This window comes from Castor canadensis, chromosome 3, assembly GCF_047511655.1.
Source record: "Castor canadensis chromosome 3, mCasCan1.hap1v2, whole genome shotgun sequence".
Taxonomy (NCBI): domain Eukaryota; kingdom Metazoa; phylum Chordata; class Mammalia; order Rodentia; family Castoridae; genus Castor; species Castor canadensis.
In genome coordinates this window covers 68,114,915-68,136,243 of record NC_133388.1, presented here as the reverse complement: position 1 = coordinate 68,136,243, position 21,329 = coordinate 68,114,915, and the positions used below count along the sequence as shown (strand labels likewise).

The 21,329-nt window shown below is 40.2% G+C and overlaps 2 protein-coding genes across 15 annotated transcripts in view; one reads left to right on the top strand and one right to left on the bottom strand.

Annotated features, from left to right (window-relative positions):
* Positions 1–14,838, bottom strand: part of Slc25a21 (solute carrier family 25 member 21) — a 468,932-nt gene extending 454,094 nt beyond the window's left edge. Inside the window, exons 1-2 of one of the 7 annotated variants that reach the window (XM_074068137.1) lie at positions 13,580–14,838; positions 6,423–6,965 (exon numbers count right to left, since the gene is read on the bottom strand). In XM_074068137.1, the coding sequence (XP_073924238.1) occupies positions 6,423–6,489 (67 nt within the window). In that variant the 5' untranslated portion in view covers positions 6,490–6,965; positions 13,580–14,838. Of the gene's footprint in view, positions 1–6,422; positions 7,495–13,579 lie in introns of those variants that run through there. The other 6 variants (XM_074068136.1, XM_074068135.1, XM_074068138.1 and 3 more) reach the window with 6 other exon arrangements.
* Positions 14,839–18,122: 3,284 nt separating this feature from the next.
* The window catches only part of Mipol1 (mirror-image polydactyly 1), a 320,736-nt gene continuing 317,529 nt past the window's right edge, over positions 18,123–21,329 (top strand). For 6 of the 8 annotated variants that reach the window (XM_074068123.1, XM_074068126.1, XM_074068125.1 and 3 more), the window contains exon 1: positions 18,123–18,258. The gene's annotated coding sequence lies outside the window, so the exon portion shown is untranslated. Of the gene's footprint in view, positions 18,259–18,290; positions 18,961–21,329 lie in introns of those variants that run through there. The other 2 variants (XM_074068124.1, XM_074068122.1) reach the window with 2 other exon arrangements.

Sequence of the window (21,329 nt, the reverse complement as noted above, 5' to 3'; positions counted from 1 at the left end):
ATATAGTCATACAACTCTTATTTGTTCTTAAACTCCTATTTTTGAAGACTAGATTTTCTTAAAGAGAGACAAGACTACATTTTAATTAAAACATATCCCTTAAAGGTATTTTATAATTAATTTGAGCAACAGAGTTGCTTCCTCCTATGTGGTTGAAATAAGGGGGATTTTTTTTCTTCCCTAATTACCCAGATAATGGGTTCCAGCCTCCCTTTGATGTGTCATAATGGCTCACCTGTTTCACTACAACCTGCTATTTATTATCAAACAATTACGGTTTCCCAAAGCCCGAATTTCCAAAGGTGCCATTTATCCAAATCACATATGTGTCTCCTTTGCACCCATTCTGAAAAAAGAAATTTCCTTGATCAAAAATTTAACCTTGATTACCCCCTGGTGCATCAGCTCTTTTATTACCTAGTACAAATTAAAATCCTGAGGACTTCTAGTACACATATGGAGTATTAAGGCACCTCTTTTAATTATATTTTAACTATGAGGGTATGAAAAGCTAGAAATATTATGAAAATGAAGCAATAAGATATAAAAGATAAGGAACTTTAAAAAATGAAGATTGGAAAATATTCTGTATCTTTTTTTTAAAAAGTCCTTTTTTGGCTGAAAGCCTTGTACTCTCTCCCTCTTAGAAAAAAGTAACAATTTGCATATGCTCACAGTAAATTATCTCTGAGAAGTATATTCATGAATTCCAGGTTTCTCTTCCCCCAAAAAGATCTCTCATTTCACTCTCTATTCATTTGTTGAAGGTCATTAATGAGTACTTCTCAAGGTACTTGAACTATGGTTAGCACAAAAACTGGAAAACTGGCTTCCAGAATGATTCAGTGTCCCATCAGCATGCTGAGGGACTGACTTGAGGAGACATGAGTAAGATTCTGGGATGCAGGAAGAGGGCCCTAAATGTGCCACTTTGAGGATTTCATGTGTCATGGCCTAGTGGTAACCCTCATGAGGAAGTCTGACAGGCCCTGGTGAGATCAGGATCTTCTGGAGGAAAAGGTGGACTTTGTCAGAGCCCCTGGGAGATTTTAAGGTTGAGTACAGAAGTCCTGTGAGAGTTTGGGGTAAACAGCCATCTGAGTGGGCCTGAAAGGCTCTTGCACAACACTGAAATTAGAACAACCGCGTTGGTTTTGGGAACATGTGGAAAGGCACAGACGGGTCACTAGGGAGAATGTGGGAGGCAGATGGGGAGAGGTCTGAGGTGCATCCATGCTCCCGGCTCCAAGTAAGATCCAACCCTCTGAATGACAGAGGAGACTTCTAGAGCCCTGATATTTGCCGACGGAGTAATGATATGGGACCCGGGGGTTCTGAGGACAGGGATCATGAGAGATGTAACAAGTGTAGAGGGATTTTGTAGTTGTTTGCTGCTAATCCATACAGTATCTTTGTAAGCAACAGAAAAAAAAAAAGGTGACCCTTCCTTCAAGTGGACATATCTCTGCTTTAGGATATATAAATCATGGAGTACAGGCTAGATTTCGGCTCCTATTTGCTCCTGTGGCCAGAGCCCTTTTTCACTCCAAAGTCTACCCAACTGTATATGGAAGTCATGGATGGCATGAGCACTAAAACAACTGCAGATGAGCACAATACTACTTACGGGAAAGATGGTAACAACTGTATTTGTAGATAAAAAGAGGAATGTAAACTAATAAGAGCTACAGAAGAAATGAGAGACTTGGTATCTCCAACTTCTAAAATCATCTAGCAATAGCACTAACATTCAGGCCATCTCCTATCTCTCATTCCCTAAAGAAATGGTTGCAGGCTTGCACAACTGTTCTAGTCTGCTAATTATTCTCTCCATGCATCAGTTTCTTTATCTGTAAATGGGGATTGGAATAGTGCTTACCTTGTGAAATTTTGGAGAAGATTAAAAGTGTTAATACATGTGAAGCTTAGAACTGGTTCTGGTATTTAAGATTTACTCAGTAAATGTTAGCTGGTTATATAATTTACATCATTCATGTGCTAATGAGAATTTTAAAGCTAAATGAAGCTGTAGAGTCCATCTAGGAAACATGCAGAAAATTATTTTCAAGCTGGGCCTTGGAAAATACATAAGATTCCAATAGACAGAGAAAATAAGGGGAAGACATTGAGAATAAAGGTGGAAAGGTACAAGCATCATTCAAGAATGGTGAGCAGACCTATTTGGCAGAGGATGAATGGAATGTGTACAACGGTGGAAAATGAACCTGAAAACCAAATTGTGGGCAGACAGTAAGGAGTACAGAATTCATTTTCTCTCTTTGATCAGCAGTGTAAGCCAAGAAAAATTTTACTTGCAACCCCCTGCAATCTGGCTTTAACTTTCCTGCGTTGTAGGACCTTTTTGCTCAAAGGTCTTCTAATGGGCTGGTGGAGTGGTTCAAGCAGTAGAGTAAAATGTAAGTTTTAAACTTATACTTTTAAGTTTTAGAAATACTGTGTTAGAAGACCTTGAGGAATATATAAATAAATATACATTTTTTTGACGGTACTAGGGTTTGAGCTCAGTGCCTCAAGATTGCTAGGCAGATGCTCTACTACTTCAAAGTATAAACCAATGATCTGTGGTCTTCCTAAAATACAGGTTCTGATGTGGTAGGTCTGGAGTGAGACACGAGAGCCTACAATTTTAACAAACTTCAAGGTGTCACCATACTTCTTGCAGCTCATCCATGGACTGCACTTTGAGAAGCAAGAGTTACCTCTTCTTATCTTCATCCTTACCCCTTCTACAGTGTTGAGCCTTGCTGATTTTCCTAAAGCTCTCATCATTGGCTTCTACGACTCTCTCACCTGAATTTTATGCTATTACTAGAAGCTAAGAACAGAGACTAAAATAATTTCACTGAAAGCAATGGACTCTAAGGAGATGCACTAAGTAAAACAAAGTAATTGTTGAAGATGTGGTGGGGTGTATTTTTCCAAGATACCAGGGAGTAGGGTGGGCCTCTGAAGTCTGGAAATTAGAGAAAATAAGTCAGTATCCTGCTAGAATAAGCTCTAGGAGGCATTCTGGGTGGGCCTTGCAGACTTAGAGAAATATGAGTAAGATTCTGGGAGATAGGAGGAGTGCCTTAGAGTTGCTGCTGTGGAAGGGAATTCAGTATGAACAGGAATTAGAGGTGTACTTACAAGGAAGCTTCACAGGCCTTGGTAGCCAAAGGGACTTTATCAGAAACTCTGGGAGGTTCTGAGGTTTGGGTGCAAAAGTCCTAATGAGAGTTTGGGGAAAATGACCATTTGAGGGGCACTGGAATGCTGCTCTATAAAAGTCCAGTGCATGTCGACTTGTCCTGAGCACATCCTTTATCATATAAGACAAATTGCGATTGGTAGCAAGATCTGCATTTAATAACCATAGCTACAAAGTCAAGACTAGGCTTTAGATATGCATTGTCCAAGCAACTATCAGGCACTAATAACTTTTGTCTTTTAAATGCAAACACTACAAACTATCTTGTAATAAAAGACAGACACATTGTTGCTCTTTCATGATGTACCTAGTTTTTCTAGATCTCCCGAGATCCCCCTCCACCTGTCACACCCATCTACATGGAGGTTGTCTATAATTGACTGGTGTAGAGGTAGGGCCGCTGAAAGATTTACTGGGTTGAATCTTTCCCTAGGATTTTGGACTAAAATTGAAAAAAGCAAGTCAGTCTCTCACAGTTTCCAAGGAAAGCTAGTCAAGAACATGTATACTCAGAAGCTGTTGGTGACTAGGTTCTGCCACATGGATTTAAGAACTGAAAATAGCAGTTAACTGTGAAAAACAAGACTGATCAGAACACCAGTAAAACACAGGGAAATAGCTCTATTTGGGAGGTTTGACACACTGACAATCTTGTACATCTCTATAAGCCAGCTAGGCAAGGCTCAACAATGGTCTACCTAAGGCATGACAGAATGCCCTGTGATTTCTGTTAGTGAAAAGGAAGATAAGCCACCTGGTGAGCTGCTAAGAGGCTGTTTTTTTTCTCCCTGTCCAATGGAAGGATGCTACAAATCCATTTGTTATCCATCTCCTTAGTTTCAATTGAACACAAGACTTTCGACCTCAGCCCCTTCCCCAGGTTACAACTGCAAACTTCAACATAAATCTATAAAACTGCTTGGCTGGGGTTTACAGGTAGTTCCTCAGCAACAGAGGTGCTGGTCCCACAGAGTTTATCATTGTGCCTCTTCAGTTCAGTGTTGCATTAGTTACTAGAAACACAGGGAAATGACAGCATGATGACTTATTTTTGCTGTCTGTGTATGTAACAAACTGTCTGAATGCATTTGGGCATGTTTACCCATTACCAGACTAATCAGTGGAAGTATGGCAAGTCATCCCAACAGTTGCAGAATACTTGTGGTCCTATTGTTAGTCACTACCATGCTGCCTTGGGGATGTTTGACCACTTGACAAAGAAAATAAGTAAGATGGAGAGTTCACTTCCAGAGTTCTCCCCAGTGCTCCAGCCCAATTCCAGTTGGTTCCAGGAATGTGACCAGACCTTGAATTCCATGAGACATTCTGGTATTTCTAGAATAAACTTCCCTAGTTTTTTTATTTTTTTCTCTTAAGAGAACAGTCCCTTAGAAGGTATTTTTGACCTTTACAATCAGAAGATCATATAATACACACAGAGAAATGATAGTATCAGTAATCAAAACTGTAGTGCAAGAGATTAAATGCATCTTCTTTTTATTAAAATTCTACCTCTCTTGTATATTTATTTCTTTCTGGTCCTCAGACTAGTATATGTAATAGTATTATACCACTTTATTACTGTTGCTGAAATATAAAGGTTTATGGAAATGCTTTCAGCCAAGTAGATGAAAATGTGACTCTTTTCAACATGATGAAAGTATACTCTCATCATTTTTCAATAACTTCATAGTACAAACTATGTAAATCAAGTACTTCAAATTTATCTTATAAATGTCATAATTTTCATTCATATTAATTAATTCAATTAATTTCTATTTATATTAATAAGACTATATGATGGAATCATATATTATATCTAAGCCAAATACTTATCCAACAAAACGATGTAAGGATTAGAGTCTGATCCACTTTTAACATAGTTTGAGTTTGGCTGTGCCTAATACAGATTATGATCATCTAAACGAATACGCAGATGCTAATGAGCCATTGGACACAGCAAAGGATGTTAATCAAGTTGTTTTCCTTTCCGCTGGGCCACAAGAGTTTTCTTTGATCAGTGACATAGACTGAGAATCAAGTGTGTCAGGTATGGCTAGGAGAGCCTTGGACTTGTGGAATTCCACCAAACATTGTAAATAAATGGGTGCAGTTAATTCCCACTACTGGGAAACAAAAAAAAAAAAGTTGGCAGTGGGGTTGCTGACATTATAATAATGGATGGTCATTGCCTAATTATGTGTACGAAATGAATGTCTCAATTGTCATATTAATGAAACATCATCTTTAGGAATGTGTACAGATGGTAAGTTTAGTGACACATCTGGCTGCTTGTAGTACCCCTGAGATGCAAGTAGTTGGTGACAACTAGTAATAATTTGTAGTAATCCCTTATAAAAAATCAAAATTTGTTCGAAAATAAGTTTCTTTAGTCAAAGTTAAACATTGGACGTCTTGTAGTCATTAGTGTTACCATAATATAATTTATTAAAAGAATAACTATGTTAATAAAATAATTTATAAGCTAACTATGCTAAATTATATACTTATAATAAAAATGCATCACAGTAAAATTAAAATTTCAACCAACTTATATTTTAAAATGTCTTTCAAATCCACTCACATTACATAATTTAATGGCCAGTAACTTTTTCCAGCCACACTTAACTATTTCCAAGACTGGTTATAATGAATTTCTCCCTAAAGGTTTTTTTTTTTTTACCCGACAGCATAACTCTCCATAAATTAATGTGAGCCCATTATATCAAAGGTGTTTATATGTATTAACATATGCATTTAATTTTAATATGTCTACTTATGGCACAATGTACCCCTTGTGGGGTACAGACACAGTACTTCCAAGACCGAGGCAGAATCTGGGTAAGATCCACGTTAGCTTGGAAGCGTCTATAAAACTGATAGCAAACCTAAGACAGAACTGGATCACTTTCAAGTGTAACATTCCAGCAAGTAAAAAAGATTCCTCGAAGTGGCAAGTCTCGGTGCACCGCCCATGCTTTTTGGGCTAGGAACAGAGAAGGTCAGGAACCCGAGAGCGGCCGGCGCGAGCGCCGCGGCGACTTTACCAGGGGCACCAGGCCGCCGCCGGCCCCAGCTCTCCTTCGCTCTTGCGCTGCCGGGGCCGAGGCGCTGCCCCGAGAGCGAGCGGGTTTGAGAAAGGGCGGAACTTGGGTTGGGGGTCCGCCTGAGAGACGTTTTCGGGGCCCTCCGGCGGAGCGAGCGACCTTACCAGCGGAACCTCCGGCCACGACCTGCTGAGAAGCCTCGCGCAGTAAGCCTCGGTCGGCCTTGGACATGGTGGGCAGCCGCAGCCGAGGGAGTGGGCAAGAGCGAGCGAGCGAGCCGCCGGACGCGCCCGCGCAGCGTCGGGTGGGGACAGCGCCTGGCCGGGCCTCGGGCCGGGTGGCTTCTGGGCCGCACGTCCGCGACTGGCCCGAGTGGCGGTTCGGCACTGGCGCGCCGCGAGGCGACCGCTTCGGGTGGTGTCGCCCGTGGGCTCCGGGCTCGGAGGCGCTGTGCTGGGTCTCCTAGATTGGCGCCCTATCTAGAGCCTCCTGAAGGTCGTCAAGCTGGACGAGCCGCCTTTGATAAGGCGGGGGGAGCGGCCAAGCACGGCCGGGCGACCCTTGGCCTCCTGGCAGGCTGCACTCACTGCACTTCCAAAGACAGGACGAGGAAGGAATACCTGCCTTGGAGCTGGGTATCCTGAGACTGGACTCTGTGCCACCGAGTCACAGCTGCAGATCCTATTTACAGTTCACTCACCATTGAGCTAAAAAAAAAAAAGAAAAGAAAATGATAGATGACTGTTTACGAATAAGTCTTCTATGCCCTGAAACCCAGCACAATTTGTGAATTTATTAGAAAGTCAAATTCATGGATCCCACCCTGACTTACTAAATGAGAATCTTTGGGGTGGCACCTAGGAACCTGTATTTTTAACCAGTTCTGTTACTTATTATGGGCATTAAAGTTTGTGAGCGACACATAAATAGTAGAGGAATATTAACAACCTTTTAGTGTTTTCTCCCTATTAAATGTTTAGTTTCTCATGCAACCTGAGGATAGTTAGCAAAACAAAAATAGTAACATACCTGTTTTTAAACCACAAATTGCACATTGCTATGTAGGAGAGACAAGATTGTGAAATTTTACAGAAATACCTGCCACATAAGATTATGAATTTTGACCCACCACACCCTTAACAGGCCAGAGATGATAAAGAGTAAAAAGGGAGCATGGGGAGGTTTTGGATCCCTATTCTCATTATTTCTAAGGCATGGTATTTAATACTAAATATATTTTGTGCTGTATAAATTGCAACTGTTGAAATTCAAAAACTTGGATATGAGAAATTTAACATAGTATGTATTTCCAGTTTAATGTACAAATAAAATAATTTGGTTTTGTATTTATATTTCTTTGGCTAAGCCATTAAAAGTTGGTGATACATGACTGGCAAATTATTTGAAGTGGTTTGAGGAATTAGGGGCACTTGCTCATGTGATAAGATATGCAGAAGCAAAGTGTCATATTTGTTAAACTTGATAAGTTTGAAAATATTTTTTGTATATGATAGAATTTTTAACTCTAAAGAAATGGTCATGAACTATTAAATCCCAAGGCACATACTCAACCAAATTCTACACACATTAATTGAGAACTTACTAAGGTGTTAGTAATATTAACAATAAATACCCCTCACTCATAGACTATGTAATCTAATGGAGGAGATATACCATCCAGAAATGTAAGTAAATATTTGTCTTTTCTAGATTACTTCAGGAAATGCAATAGTATTTTCAAGTCAAGATTTAGAGGTAGCTTATTGATGTCATTATTTCCATGAATATTTGAAGATCTTATCCTTCAAAGATAAGGGCAGGTTTGTAATCTCATTGACTTAGGGGAAAAAAAATAAAAAACAACTTCCTCTTTTTAACCTCTCTGGAATAGAACAAATTTCTTTGAGTAAAAGAAGCAAGGCCTAATGTCACATGTAATCCAGCCCTATAATTTTAGGATATTTGAGGAGATAAGGCAGCATAACAACATTCTAGAGTTTGGGAAACTGCAAGGGCCAGTGCAGTCAACAAGTACCATTGTGCTAAGAGGTCTGATTATTGGATCTTTTATCTGCAGCTGAATTTGCCCACGGTTATTATTGGAATGCTGGAACATTTAGCACTGGGAAACTGGTAAAGTTTATTTGACCTACTATTTCAGATTCTCTAGGCTCCATTCATCACATTGTTCAGTCTATATTTTTAAAAATTATTTTTGGGGGTACTGAGGTTTGAACTCAGGGCTTTGCATTTGCAAAGCAGGTGCTGTACCACTTCAACCAGGTTGCCAGCCCTTTTTGCTGTAGTAATCTTGGAGGTAGATTCTTGCTTTTTGTCCAGACCAGCCTTGACTTCAATCCTCCTATTTAAACTTCCCGCCTTCACTAGGATGACAGGCATGTACCATCATGCCCAGCTTTTCTCTATTGGAATGGGGTCTCAGACTTTTTGCCTGGGGTTGGCCAGAACTGTGGACCTCCCGATGTATCTTAGCCTCCTGCATAGCTGGGATTATAAGCGTGAACCACCAACCCAGTCCATCTATTGTATTTTAAATAATGCTGCAGTATACTAATAGTAAGAGCAAAACTGTTAAAAGTATCAAGCTTATAGTTTAAAAATTACCAATTTAAATGATCTTGATTAAGAATTGCAAAATTAGGCGCCTGTGGCTCACACCTGTCACACCTGTAATCCTAGCTGTTAAGGATTGAGAGAATTTGTGGTTTGAGGCCATCTGGGGCAAAGATTTAGTGAGCCACCATCTCAGCCAATAGGTGGGTACAGTGACAGGCTGCTGTCATCCCAAACTACCTGGAGGCTGACATTGGGAGGATCATGTTTCCAGACTGCCCAGGGTAAAAAAGTAGTCAGTAACCCCATCTCAGTGGGAAAAAATTGGGTGTGGTGGTGCCTGTTATCCCAGTGATGGCAGGAAGCAATCCAGGCCAGAGGATTGCAGTCCAGCCCAGCCTGGGCAAAAAGGGAGACCCCTGTCTCCAAAAATAACCAGAAAAAGCTGGAGGTGTTGCTTAAGCAGTAGAGTGCCCGCCTAGCAAGTGCAAAGCCTTAAGTTCAAATCCTCATCCTGCCAAAAAGAAAAAGAATTACATAATTAAATTATTGATTTATCTATCAGTTAGCAAAGTGATTGAAAACTAAACTTTCAGGAACCTTAAAATGCCACCTGAACTTAAATATCTGACAATTTTTTCAATGTATTTGTGGAATAAAATTTTTATATTGTATCAGCTACTATACAAGTCCAAGATAATAATGACTTAAACAAGATGGAAATTTATTTCCCCGTTGTAAAATAACCCAATGGTAAACCACAAATAAAGCTCCAGTCCAAAGAAGAAGAAAAGATAAAGCCCTGGAAATTACCCAAACCTCATTGGCCAGAACATGGCCATAAGAACTACACCTAGGAATAAGGGAAGTTGGAAAATATATTTTACTGGGTAGAAATGTGTTGGGGGCAGGTGGGAGGTTATGGAAGAAGGGGCAATTGTTATGGAAACAACCAGCAGTGTCTGCCATGATTAGAAAAGTTGAAAAATGAAAACTGTACTTAAAATGACAGTATTTGCCCATTCTGAAATACTTTGCTTTCCTTAAGTGTAAAGTTTATCTTAGTGTCTAACTACAAACTGTAGTATAATATCATGGTATTCACTGTATTATGACTAGAATCGTATTTTTAAAATACCTTTCTTGGAAAGATAGATAACAATTATAGCTTGAGTCTTTTTCATTTATTTATTTTTAGGTATCAAAATTCTCTGTAAACAAATACAGAATTTGGTAAAAATGGAGCCTGTCCCTGGAATACAGTGAGAAATTGGGGACAAACTACTGAACTCTTAACCAGTGGAAAATATTAAACTTTTGAATTATTCAAAAGACCTGTTCTTCTATGATATTCTTATGAACAAGTATTGAAAAGAGTATGTGCTTAAAATTTGTAGGTCTTGAGTATCACTGCTCAAATCTTATAATTTACAATAGCAAGATATCATGTTTGTATAAGAGAGATTTTAGGATCTATGTATTAGATAATCTGATCACTTAACAGCATTTCTAAATTCCAAGGGACTCTACTAGATTGTGTAAATGAAGTTGTTAATGTATTAGTCAGCTCTCTGTTACCCTAACAAAAGAGATACTATAATCAACTTTAAACGAAAAGGCTTATTTTAGCTCATAGTTTTGGAGGTTCAGTCTATGATTGGCTCTATTGCTTTGGGGCCTGTGGTGAGGCAGCACATCATGGCAGAACAAAGCTGTTTGCCTCAAGGTTTTCATGATTCACCTTAAGGAAGCAAAAAAGTGAGTGGAAGAGACACAGATCCTACAATTCCCTTCCAAGGCATATTCCCAACAACCTGAAAACTTCCAATTGGCCACACCTCCCGATATCACCAAGCTGGGACCATGTACCTTTGGGGGATATTCCAGATCCAAAGTAGCAATAAATGAGGAAACTAATACTTTATGTGAGTATCTAGAAACAGTACGTAGAGGTCATTGATGTGACAGTTATGGGACATAGTTATTTGGGACATAAATGGGAGTCTAGGAATTCAGAAGACCTCTAAGGCAGTAAACATGCAGAAATCCTTGCACTTTTGTCTTAAGTGTGGATCCCCAGGCCTTCACTCAGAACTAATCTATACCCAATCTTTAAAGTTTGTCAGATGGATATTAATTTTGTTAGTCCACATCAGATCAGAATGAACCTGAAAAGGTCTAGTAAAGAGCAATCAGCAAATTTCAGGTCATATTCAGCCTGCCCAGCAAATTGTAATATACTCATTAAATGTTTACCTTATGCCAGGCATTGAGCTAAGCAATTTATAACCCATTATTTCATTCATAATTTCCCCATGACAGAGTCTCATTGAAAGGAATTGGCATAGGTGTTAAGCAACTTGCCCAAAAGCACAATGAGGTGTTATTTGAATATATGTATACATAACATGAAACCTGTTTCTGCATCTCTGACTATGTGTGTTTTTGGTTTGGTTTGGTTTGGAGACAGGGTCTCTCCCTATACCCCAGGCTGGTCTCAAACTCGCAATCCTCCTCTGCCTCAGCCTCCCCAGTACCTGGATTACAGACATGTACCACCATGCCTGGGACTTAACTATGTTGTTTTTATAATCTATTTTCAATTTTAGCTTTTCTACACCTAAAAAAATAATTAAGATTCAAAATTATTCACAGTAAATAGCCTGTAGCTTCCTTGGCTTTGATAATCAAAAAACTAGTGATCAAACTAGGTGGACAAGGAACCCTATATATAGGCTTTAAAGTCAGGAAATACTAATTTCAGTGCCTTAAAATGTGTATATGTAAATGTGTGAATTTTTTGTTTTTTAAGTCAGGGTTTCTCAACAACAGCACTGTTGAGGTTGGCGGTCCTCTGCATTGTTACCTATTTACCATCACCTTTGGCCTTTGTTCAGTAGATGCCAAGTGCAATTCCCTCCCCAGTGCAACAACGAAAAATGTCTCCAGGAATTGCCAAGTGTGTCCCAAAGTGCAAAATCGCCCTAGATTGAAAACCCCTGATTTAAGTAAAAGAACCAATATAATAATAAAGTCTACTTAACTTTGTGGAATCATAGAATGACAAACCTGGAAGAGACTTTAATAAATTCCTTATTTGACAGTTGGAGAGAATGAAGTATGAAGAGATTGAAGGGCTTGCTCAAGTTACCAAGTTCCTTAGGGGAAGAATTGGGTGGCATGGCCAGATATCTCCTAATTTGGCTTTGGTGATCTAGGCATGGGTGTCTGGCACATTTCCTGCAAATTGAATGAATACTGTGGCTACAGTAGCCAGAATGGTCCTTTCAAAGCATCTTTCAGATGCTATTACTCATTTGTTCTAAGCCACCTAATGGCTTCCTATAACTCTTAAAACAGAATCCAAAATCCTAACCATGAACTTACAATATCCTATATGATTTGACCCCTGGTTACTTTTCCTGACTCATCTAACACTTTTCTCTTTACCCTACTGTTGTCACACTAGGTTGCTTGACATTTTTTTGAGCACCCCTATCTTTTGTATGTTTTTCCCCATGCTAGGAATGTTTTTCCTAGACATTCCTATGATTTTGCTTCTTTACTTCCTTCAAGTCTTTGAACAAACATTAGCAAGTGGGCTTTCTTTGTCTGAAATAGCTTTCCCCAATAGGTCTAGAAGAAATTAGTTCAAGATGAAGGTGTCTGCAGTTGGTTTCTAGTAAGGCTTCTCTTCCTGGCTTACAGGAGGCCATTTTCTCATCATGTACTCCCATGCCCTTTTCTCAGTGTATGCAAAGAGAGACATAGTGGGGGTTGGGGTGGGGGGGAGACTGATGTCACTCCCTCTGCTAATAAAGACACCAAGCCTATTGAATTAGAGTCCCATCCTTATCATATTTAACCTTGTTTACCTACTTAAAGGCTCCCTTCTCAACAGTCATATTGGTGTTAGGGCTTTAATGGGGTGGGGGGGACAGTTATAAGAAGATTCATGTCTTTTATCAAATTTGGGGAGACTTGGCCATATTTTACTGAAATCTTTGCCTCTATCTATCTTTTTCTGGGACTTCTAATCACCAATATACTTGGTAATTTCCCTTAGGCTGTTTCAGGGTTTGGGGGCATGGCTCAACTGTTAGAATGCTTGTGTAGCATGTGTGAGGCCCTAGGTTTTATCCCCAGAACAACAACAACAAAAAGATATAAAGCTGTGACCTCTCATCTTCAACGATCTTACCTTTCTTCTTGACTTCCTTACGTATACCAGCTAGCAGCATCATCTCCAGAATATTGATTTTAAACATTCCAACTTTAACCATCACCTCTTATCTTAACATACAGTTTCATCATTTTCAAATACATGAGCCCCAATAGTTCTCAATACCTATATGACTCACTTTCCTCTTTAATGTAGCTATAGAATCTAAGGTCCATCATTATAACCAATCTCATAAAATTCTCTAAATTCCTTTGATTGCTTTCATTTAAAACTCCACAATTCTGTTGAAACCTAGTTATCCCCCTTGTGCCTACAGTAGGAGCTATAAGCACTGCTAGAGATAATTATATCTCATATAATTACTAAAAACTTCAAATTACCAGGCAAATCTATACATTTGCTTAATAAATTCACTTACCACTCTATGAGATTACCATTTAAAAACTTCAAATTTCTCTACACTATTACCTCCATTCATTTAACACTTGGCCTCATTCATTAAGTTTGTCCCTTTCATATTCAATCTCTAGGAAGAAATCAAATGGCATTCCCTCATCTTCTTACCTCTAAATCATCACAATCTTTCTCTGTGTGTGTCCACATTCTTGGATTTTCCTCTTCTTGTAGTAGAAAAAATAAAACTACTTACTACTATAAAATATCTATCCCATCCAGACATAAAAGATCACATACTGTATAATTCCATTTAAATGAAATATCCACATAGGTAAATCCTTCAAGACAGAAAGCAAGCCAAGTGTGGTAGTGCATGCTGCAATCCCAGTTACTAGGGAAGTGGAGGTAGGAGAATAGAGATTGAGGCCCACCCAGCAAAAATCACAATTCCCTTCCTGAAAAAAAAAAAACCAAAACCTAAAAACAAAAGGACTGGGGGCATGACTCAGTGATAGAGTGCTTGCCTAGCAAACTGAGGGCCAGAGTTCAATCCCTCGCACCACAAAACAAACAAACAGAAAGCAGCATGGTGGTTGTCAGGAAGTGGGTGGAGGAGGAGGGTGAATTGCAGAGTAACCATTTAATGAATACAGGTTTCTCTTTAGCCTATCAACCTGAACAATAAGAGAATCTCCAAAGATGATGAGTTTACTCAGTAGTAATCAGAAAGTTTATAATCTGGGATGACCATCCCATGATGTGTCAAGAGTATATGAGGTAAGGGTAAACTTGTAGAGGCAAAAGAGAGAAGTACATGTTAGTTTGTTTTGAAACAAATAGGTCAGTAGTGGAGACAGTGTACAAGCAAGTGTCCCTTGTACATCCTGCTAACTTTCCTGTGACTCCTGCAGTTTGGAAAGTCCTTAGGAAACATTATTACAGGCTGTGTGCATAAGAGCCCTTCAGCGACTCTTTGAAATATGGTTTGTCTTAGGCATGTGTACCTGAAGGACCTCCTTCATAAACTTCTGGCTTTATTTCTCTATTTGGGTAGAGTCTGACACAAATGACTTCATTTTGATTATGACAATCTACAGAAGGATGATGAAAATGTTTTAAAACAAGGAAGAGAACATTGTGAAAGTACTAAGTGCTACTGATTTTTTTTTTGGTGGTACTGGGATTTGAACTCAGGGCCTTGTGCTTGTTAGGCAGGTGCTCTACTTCTTGAGCCATGTCCTTCAGGTCTTTTTTGTTTTATTTTTTTGGTTAGGGGGCTCCGGGGCCACCTCAGACTGAGATCTTCCTATCTACAACCTCCCTCACTACTGAGATTACAGTACATACCACCATTCCCAGCTTACTGGTTGAGATGGTGGTGTCACCGACTTTTTACCAGGACTGGCCTTGAACTCAATCCTCCCACCTCAACCTGCTGACTAGCTGAGACTGCAGGGTGGATTAATAGGCCACCTCTTCTGGCCCATTTTAAAGTAGATAATTTTTATGTTATGCAAATGTCACCTCAACAAATAATGAAAAAACCTCTCCTTCCCACAAGTTTGGTTATCAATTTCCCCTAACCATAATTGATAATATGAAAGGCAGTTTCTAGCTTTCTATTGGATGAGGCTTATCCACACACAAATATGCTCTAATATCTTAAATGACAACAACAATAAAACAAAACAATCAACCTCCCTGAAGCCCTTCTGTGTAAGCATCTGGAGAACTTTTAAAAAACACCAATGCCCAGTAATTATTCCAGACCAAGTGACTCAGAAGCTGAGAACAGAGGGCACTGGGCATCAATATTTATAAATCAACAAGGGATGAAAGTCTCTGGCTTACAGCGACTTGCCTATTGGTATTTGTTAAGAATGATATTAATTCCAAATGATAGAAAATCTAACTATAAGAGGCTAAACAATAAGGTTTTTGTTTTTAATCTCCTATACAAGAAGTTAGAGATAGGCAGTCCAAGACATTAACAGCCAACTCTTTTCCTTTCTCTTCAAGGCACCTTTCTCAGTACCGTGGTTCTTTACCTTCCATATTGATGACTGATGACTTCACGTGTTATGGTTTCACTCCAGCATCACAAATGGAAGAGCAGCAGCAAAAGCCTTCTCTTCATGAGGCTGTTTATTTTGGAAAGGCAGTCCTCCACTTGACATTCCATTATAGTGCATGTCATTAGCAGAACTAGATTATACACCACCTACAGTTCAGTCACTAGCAAAGAACACCAGCATTAAGAAGGGATAAGACCAATTTTGAGATGGGGAGCAGGGTATTTACTCTTCCTTGAGAGCTAGAGTTGTCACCAACAATAAAACTGGAGTCTTTATAAAAGGATATGATGGATAAGAATGTTGTGGAACTTAATTTGAACATTTTAATAGTCGCATTAACCATCACTTTGTTACATTCATGTCTTTATTCCCAGTCCAGTCCAGAGTACTTCCTTGCATGTGAATTATACATCTGACTGCTGGAAAGCTCCTCTTATTCACCAAGCAACTAAAACTTGTTCTATCCAAAAATTATTCACTCATTCTTCTAATATCATCAACTCCCTATTTCTGGACTACTTACTAAGTTCTGCAATTTTTATGTCTACAGTCCATCATTTTTCATCTAATTCACTTTTTTAATCATTTTCATTCTGAATTAGTTTTGCTACCTTGGGAATTTTGATTTTGAAATATATTTTCCAAGCTGATGGACTGAGTTGACCTAAAGCTCGTCTGATCACATCATTCCCACTTCAATTCCTATTGAATCTAGAATCAAGGCCAAGAAACTTAAGTGAAATGAAAAAAGTCCCGTCATAATCTCTCCAACTTTATTTCCCACTATTTTTCATCTTGTATTCTATATTGTGGCAATACTAAACTGCTTGCAGTTACTTGCAGTATCTGTATTGATTCCTCTACAAAGAATTCCATTTTCTCTGCACCTCCACTCCTATCTCTCACCTTGCTAACTCCTATCCATACTTAAAGGTTATCTCTTACAGACATCAGCTCCTCTAGATATTCCTGATTCTGACTTCATGTCCTAATTCCTCTCCCCCAAAATCATTTATCAGGCAACTGTTAGGATGGAGAATGAAGAGAACGAAGAATGAAGAAATGTACAGGTGTGGGTGGTGGTGATGGCAGTGGAGGGGAAAAGGGGCAAAATTAAGCTACTGCGGTATGAAAAGTTTAGGGAAAAAGCATTAACTAGTTACCTCAGGTAAACTGGAAACATAATTACAGCTAACATTTCAACTCATGCTATGAAAAAAAGAGAAGAAAAACAGAAAACAAAGGCATCTCTACCCTAAAGATGTTAAGAACTAACAATGGACTTTAAAAAGTGAGGAAAAATGAATCTTAACCCAGCGAAAAATACTGCTTTCTTTAAACTTACACTACTAATTTATTATTTGGTTTCAATTTTCTTAATATTGTAGTCACTATCCCCCTTTATTTCTTGTAAGACCAAAAAAAGCAACTTTCTCAACATAACTTGATTAAGGCACTCTTCCCAATTGGAGTGCCCTTCCTGATTGGTTGTGACTACTCTGACAAACTGTACACCTTCTCTTTTCATGATGAAAATTTTATATCCACACATAATTTTTTGAAACAGGGTCTAGCTATGTACCCAAAGCAATCCTCTTGTCTTAGCCTCCCAAATGCTGAGTCCAGGCTTCACCACCACTACCATACTCAGCTTGTCTCCTATATTTTCAAGGCATTTTTTACAAGCAGAAGTGTCTGATTCAACCCTGAATGATGCAAAGCAAAAAGTGCATTTCAAGGCCGAATCTAACAAACATCTTCAGAGCAGTGCCCATTCATTACCACAGAAATAACCAAAAATTTGTGAAAAACGTAACCTATTTTATTCCAACTAATGTACATGCAACTTTTCATGAAGGGGAAAAAGAAAGGAGGAAAGGAAAAAAGGGGGACAGGGAGACACACACACAGAAGCAATACTGATCGGTAGAACAAGAAAACCACATTTGAATTACAATTATCCCAGTCCTGATAAAATTCCATTTTACTCTGATCGTACAATTAAAAATACCTCTGGCTTTTCTATTTCTCTTTCATAGCTTAGTGTACGAATTGAGTTTTTCTTTTTTTAAATTCTGGAAGGCTCAACATTTTGCCTTCGATGATTCACACATCACATAAAAATCCAGCTCTCCTTCCGGTACTTAGGTCAGAGGTCACCAGCTCTAAGACTTCAGTCAGAACCCTTCTTTGGCCGGGATCCAGGGATCACCACTGGGCGACACGGAGCCGGCTCCTTTTCTCCGCGCCCTCGTCCCACGCCGCCTCTCGCCTCCAACCGCACTTGCACCTCGTTTCGAGAAGGCTCGCAACACTAAGGCTGATCATTCCTTCTCCCTCCTAAAACCACAGCTCTTCTCCCGACAACACTTCGCTCTTCCCTGACGCACGCGTGGTCCAGGTCTCCCCAACCACACTGCCCACCCCTTTCCTCTCCTAGCTCCTCCCCCGTCTCTCCAAACACTCCGGCTCGCCGGGACGCCCCGCCCCGCGACCCCCGGCGCGGCTTGCGCATGCCCGGTGAGCGCCTCCTCGGCTTCCCCCTTGGGCCCTCGCGCAAGGCGTGCGGCGGGCTCCTCCAGTCACTCTCTCGCCCCGCCCCCAGCCCCGCCCCCAGCCCCGCCCCCGCCCTCTGGGTCTTTTGGGGTGCGCGCACCAGGGCTCCGCGCGCGCAGCGATTGGCTGACGCGGTGGCGAAGCTTTGGGCCTCAGAAACTCCCGGCGAGCGCGCAGAATCGGCTCCCCGGGGCGGTGCCGGGAGCCTCTCCTCAGGTAAACGGTCGCGCGGGAGGGTTGGGTGGCGGGAGGGTACGGTAGAACGGGCACATAACCAGGCTCGGGACTTCGGGCCGCAGCCCCCTTGGAGAAGCGGAGGGGCCGTGTGGCATCTGCACCAATGAATGCAGGTCCCACGGGGCCAGGAGTGAGGGGACACTCGGAGGTCAGCGTCCTGGTGTCCTCAGGTGACCGCTCTTGCTGGGCTTGATGTCGGCATCTTCCCCTGTTAACTGTTAGAAAAGTTTAGCAGCTGCACGTTGGTTTCCCGCGATGTCCCGGCGGTGGGGAGGGAGAGGCCAGCCGTGCTTCAGCCCCTGGTCCACCGTGAGCTCGGGGGAGGCCATTCGCGTCTTCTAGTTCTGTCCTTGTAAACGAGAGCAAAAACGCACGGTCTCCAAAGAGCGCCGAGCCAGCCACGCTGCGGAAAGAAATTGTTGGAACTCTTGGCTCACAGTGTCCCGGGGCCACCGTTCTCCGGCTGGAAGAGGGACACCACCCGGCAGTACTTGTGAGAACTTCGTGCTCTGCGGGGAAAGGCATTGGATAAACAAGATAGAAGGCACTTCCCACAGGAACAGGCCTTTCGAAGGCTCCTTTGAGCGTTTTATGTAGACTGAATCCCAGGGATAGTAGACAAAAAGTATCCCCAAACAAATGGTCAAACAAACTACATTTCAAGATTTTCTTCTTCCCCAGGTAACTTTAAGTACTATCAGAAGGTAGCAGTTTTGCAGAGTTTCTTCTTGGGATCGTGGATGGAAGTAGCCTAAAGTGATAGTTACATAAGCATTGCAACAGTATACGAATAAAATTGAAACAAAGCTGACTTTTCTACGTGAGGTACTAGGAAGGAGAGTGGTAACCATGACAGATCAGAAAAACGAATAGGAGATGTACATAATCTCCTTCAAAGGCGTAGAGTTTACAGAAATCTTCGTGTGCTGATTTTAAAAGTGTAGTAGAAGTACAGAAACATGCCTGAATCACGTTAAAACCCATTGAATTTTCATATAGTGTTCATATCCATGTGTTTAGTACCTAGATCAACAACACCAAAAAAAACCCATTGTGGTACTTGAATCCCACAAGCCCCGCTTTGTGTCCCCTTCCCAGTGGTAACAACCTAACGTTATCCCAACGAACATTGTTAGAGTTTCTCCAACTATTGGCTTTATATTAAAAGAATAATACACTATACAGTCATTGTGTCTGGCGTTAGCTCAGTATTCGTTAGGTTTATGTGAGTTATGAAGCAGTAGGTCTTTCTTATGCTGTGGATACTACACCTGGTGTTTGGCTGTTACAAATGGGGCCACCATGAATATTTTTATAAGTATTGTAAGTGTTACTAATAGGGTTGCTGTGAACATTTTAAAGGATTTTGGTGAGTTTATGAATACATTTCTATTGGGTGTACCTATTAATGAGATAGCTGTGTTATAGGCTGTGCAGGTGTATATTTGGTATACACTAACAAAAATGTTTCAAAATGGTTGTGTTAATTTACACTCCCACTAGCAGTGTATGAGAACTGTGTGCTTCAAATGCTAATATTACTTCACATTGTTTCTTTCATTTTAGCCATTCCAGTGGGTATATAATGATATCACATTGGGGGTTTGCTTAATGGTTAGTGCTGTTGAACACCTCTGCATATTATCTATTGGCCATTTGCATATCCTCTATTTCTGTAAAGGGCCAGATGGTAAATACAGGTAGTCCACCCATACAGTTTCACTTAAGACAGTACTGTGCAAAGCTGGGTCTACCAGTTTATTTTAGGTTTCTCAGGCTGAAGAAAATAGCCTCTGTTACATATTAATTCTTCTTTTTTTTTTCTCCTCCTTTTCCATCCTACCTTCCTCCCTTCCTTCGTTTTCAACCCTTTAAAAAATTTGAAAACCATTCTTAACTCACAAGGCTGTACAAGGTTATTAAATTTAAATTTAGATACATTAAAATTTTACAGTTTGAGCATTCAGAAATTTGTGAGTGGGGTAACGTAAGACCACAAGCACTTCAGAAATGGTGCATAAGGGGAAATTTTTCATAAGGTGTTGGAGGAATTAAGGCAAGTGAAAATATTTGATTGGTTAAACTCCCCTAAGTTAAAGGAGAGTCGGTGGCTTCTAATTGGTGAAGCCTTTAGTTAAGAGATTAGTTGGCAGTTTATGATTGGTTAAGTTTAAGTTTCATTTTACTGTTTACATGGAGTTGGGTTTGAGTTTACTTACATAGGAACCCAAAGTACTGAAGCCAACACAGTCCAGTGGCCTCCAAAGTAATTATTTTAGCATAGACCTGTGTTTGGGCTCTGGGCCATAGTTTTCTGACCCCCCGCCCCCCCCAGCGTTGAAAAATGGCCCTTCAATCTTTTGCTCATTGATTGGCGGTGAAATCAATAACTGAGATGGGATATATTGGAGAAGGAGAGAAACATAGTAGTATTAAGCAGTGTGTATGGTAGTGTTTACGGGGTTGTGTTTCAAATCTGTAAGCATACCTTCTTTGCTTTTAACCAGTTTTACCTAATGACTAAATAGAGACCCACTTGAGACTTTTCTGAACCGTTCTTATTGCTTCTGCTTTCTTCTAAACCTTTAAAATTGAAGAACAAAAGAGAAGTTAGGAAGGAAAGGAGTTACATGTTTTGTTTTATGTTTTGTAAAGGGCTCAGAAAGGAAAGGATGGCATTCAGACAACTTTGAACACTGAGTAAAAAAGTATAATATGCTTTTTTGCAATACTCTGAGATACTACCTTTTGAGCTTTTCGTCTTGAGATGGCTTGACTGAATTTTAATCTACCTGATTAAGTATATTTATGATATGAGAACAGTAGCTAGTGGTTTGTGCCCTGAAGCTCAATTGTGACACTGCTGCCAGGATGAAGGTCCTTTTTTTTCTTAAATACCTTGCTTGGTTGTCCATTTGTTCTTCTCTTACTGTGGACTTCCTGTCTTTTACTTAGTACCGCCACAATTTTTCCTTGAATACATTGACTTTTTTCTGTTTTTAGTTGTTTCATAGAAGTGAGTTTAGTATGTATTTAAATATATGATAATA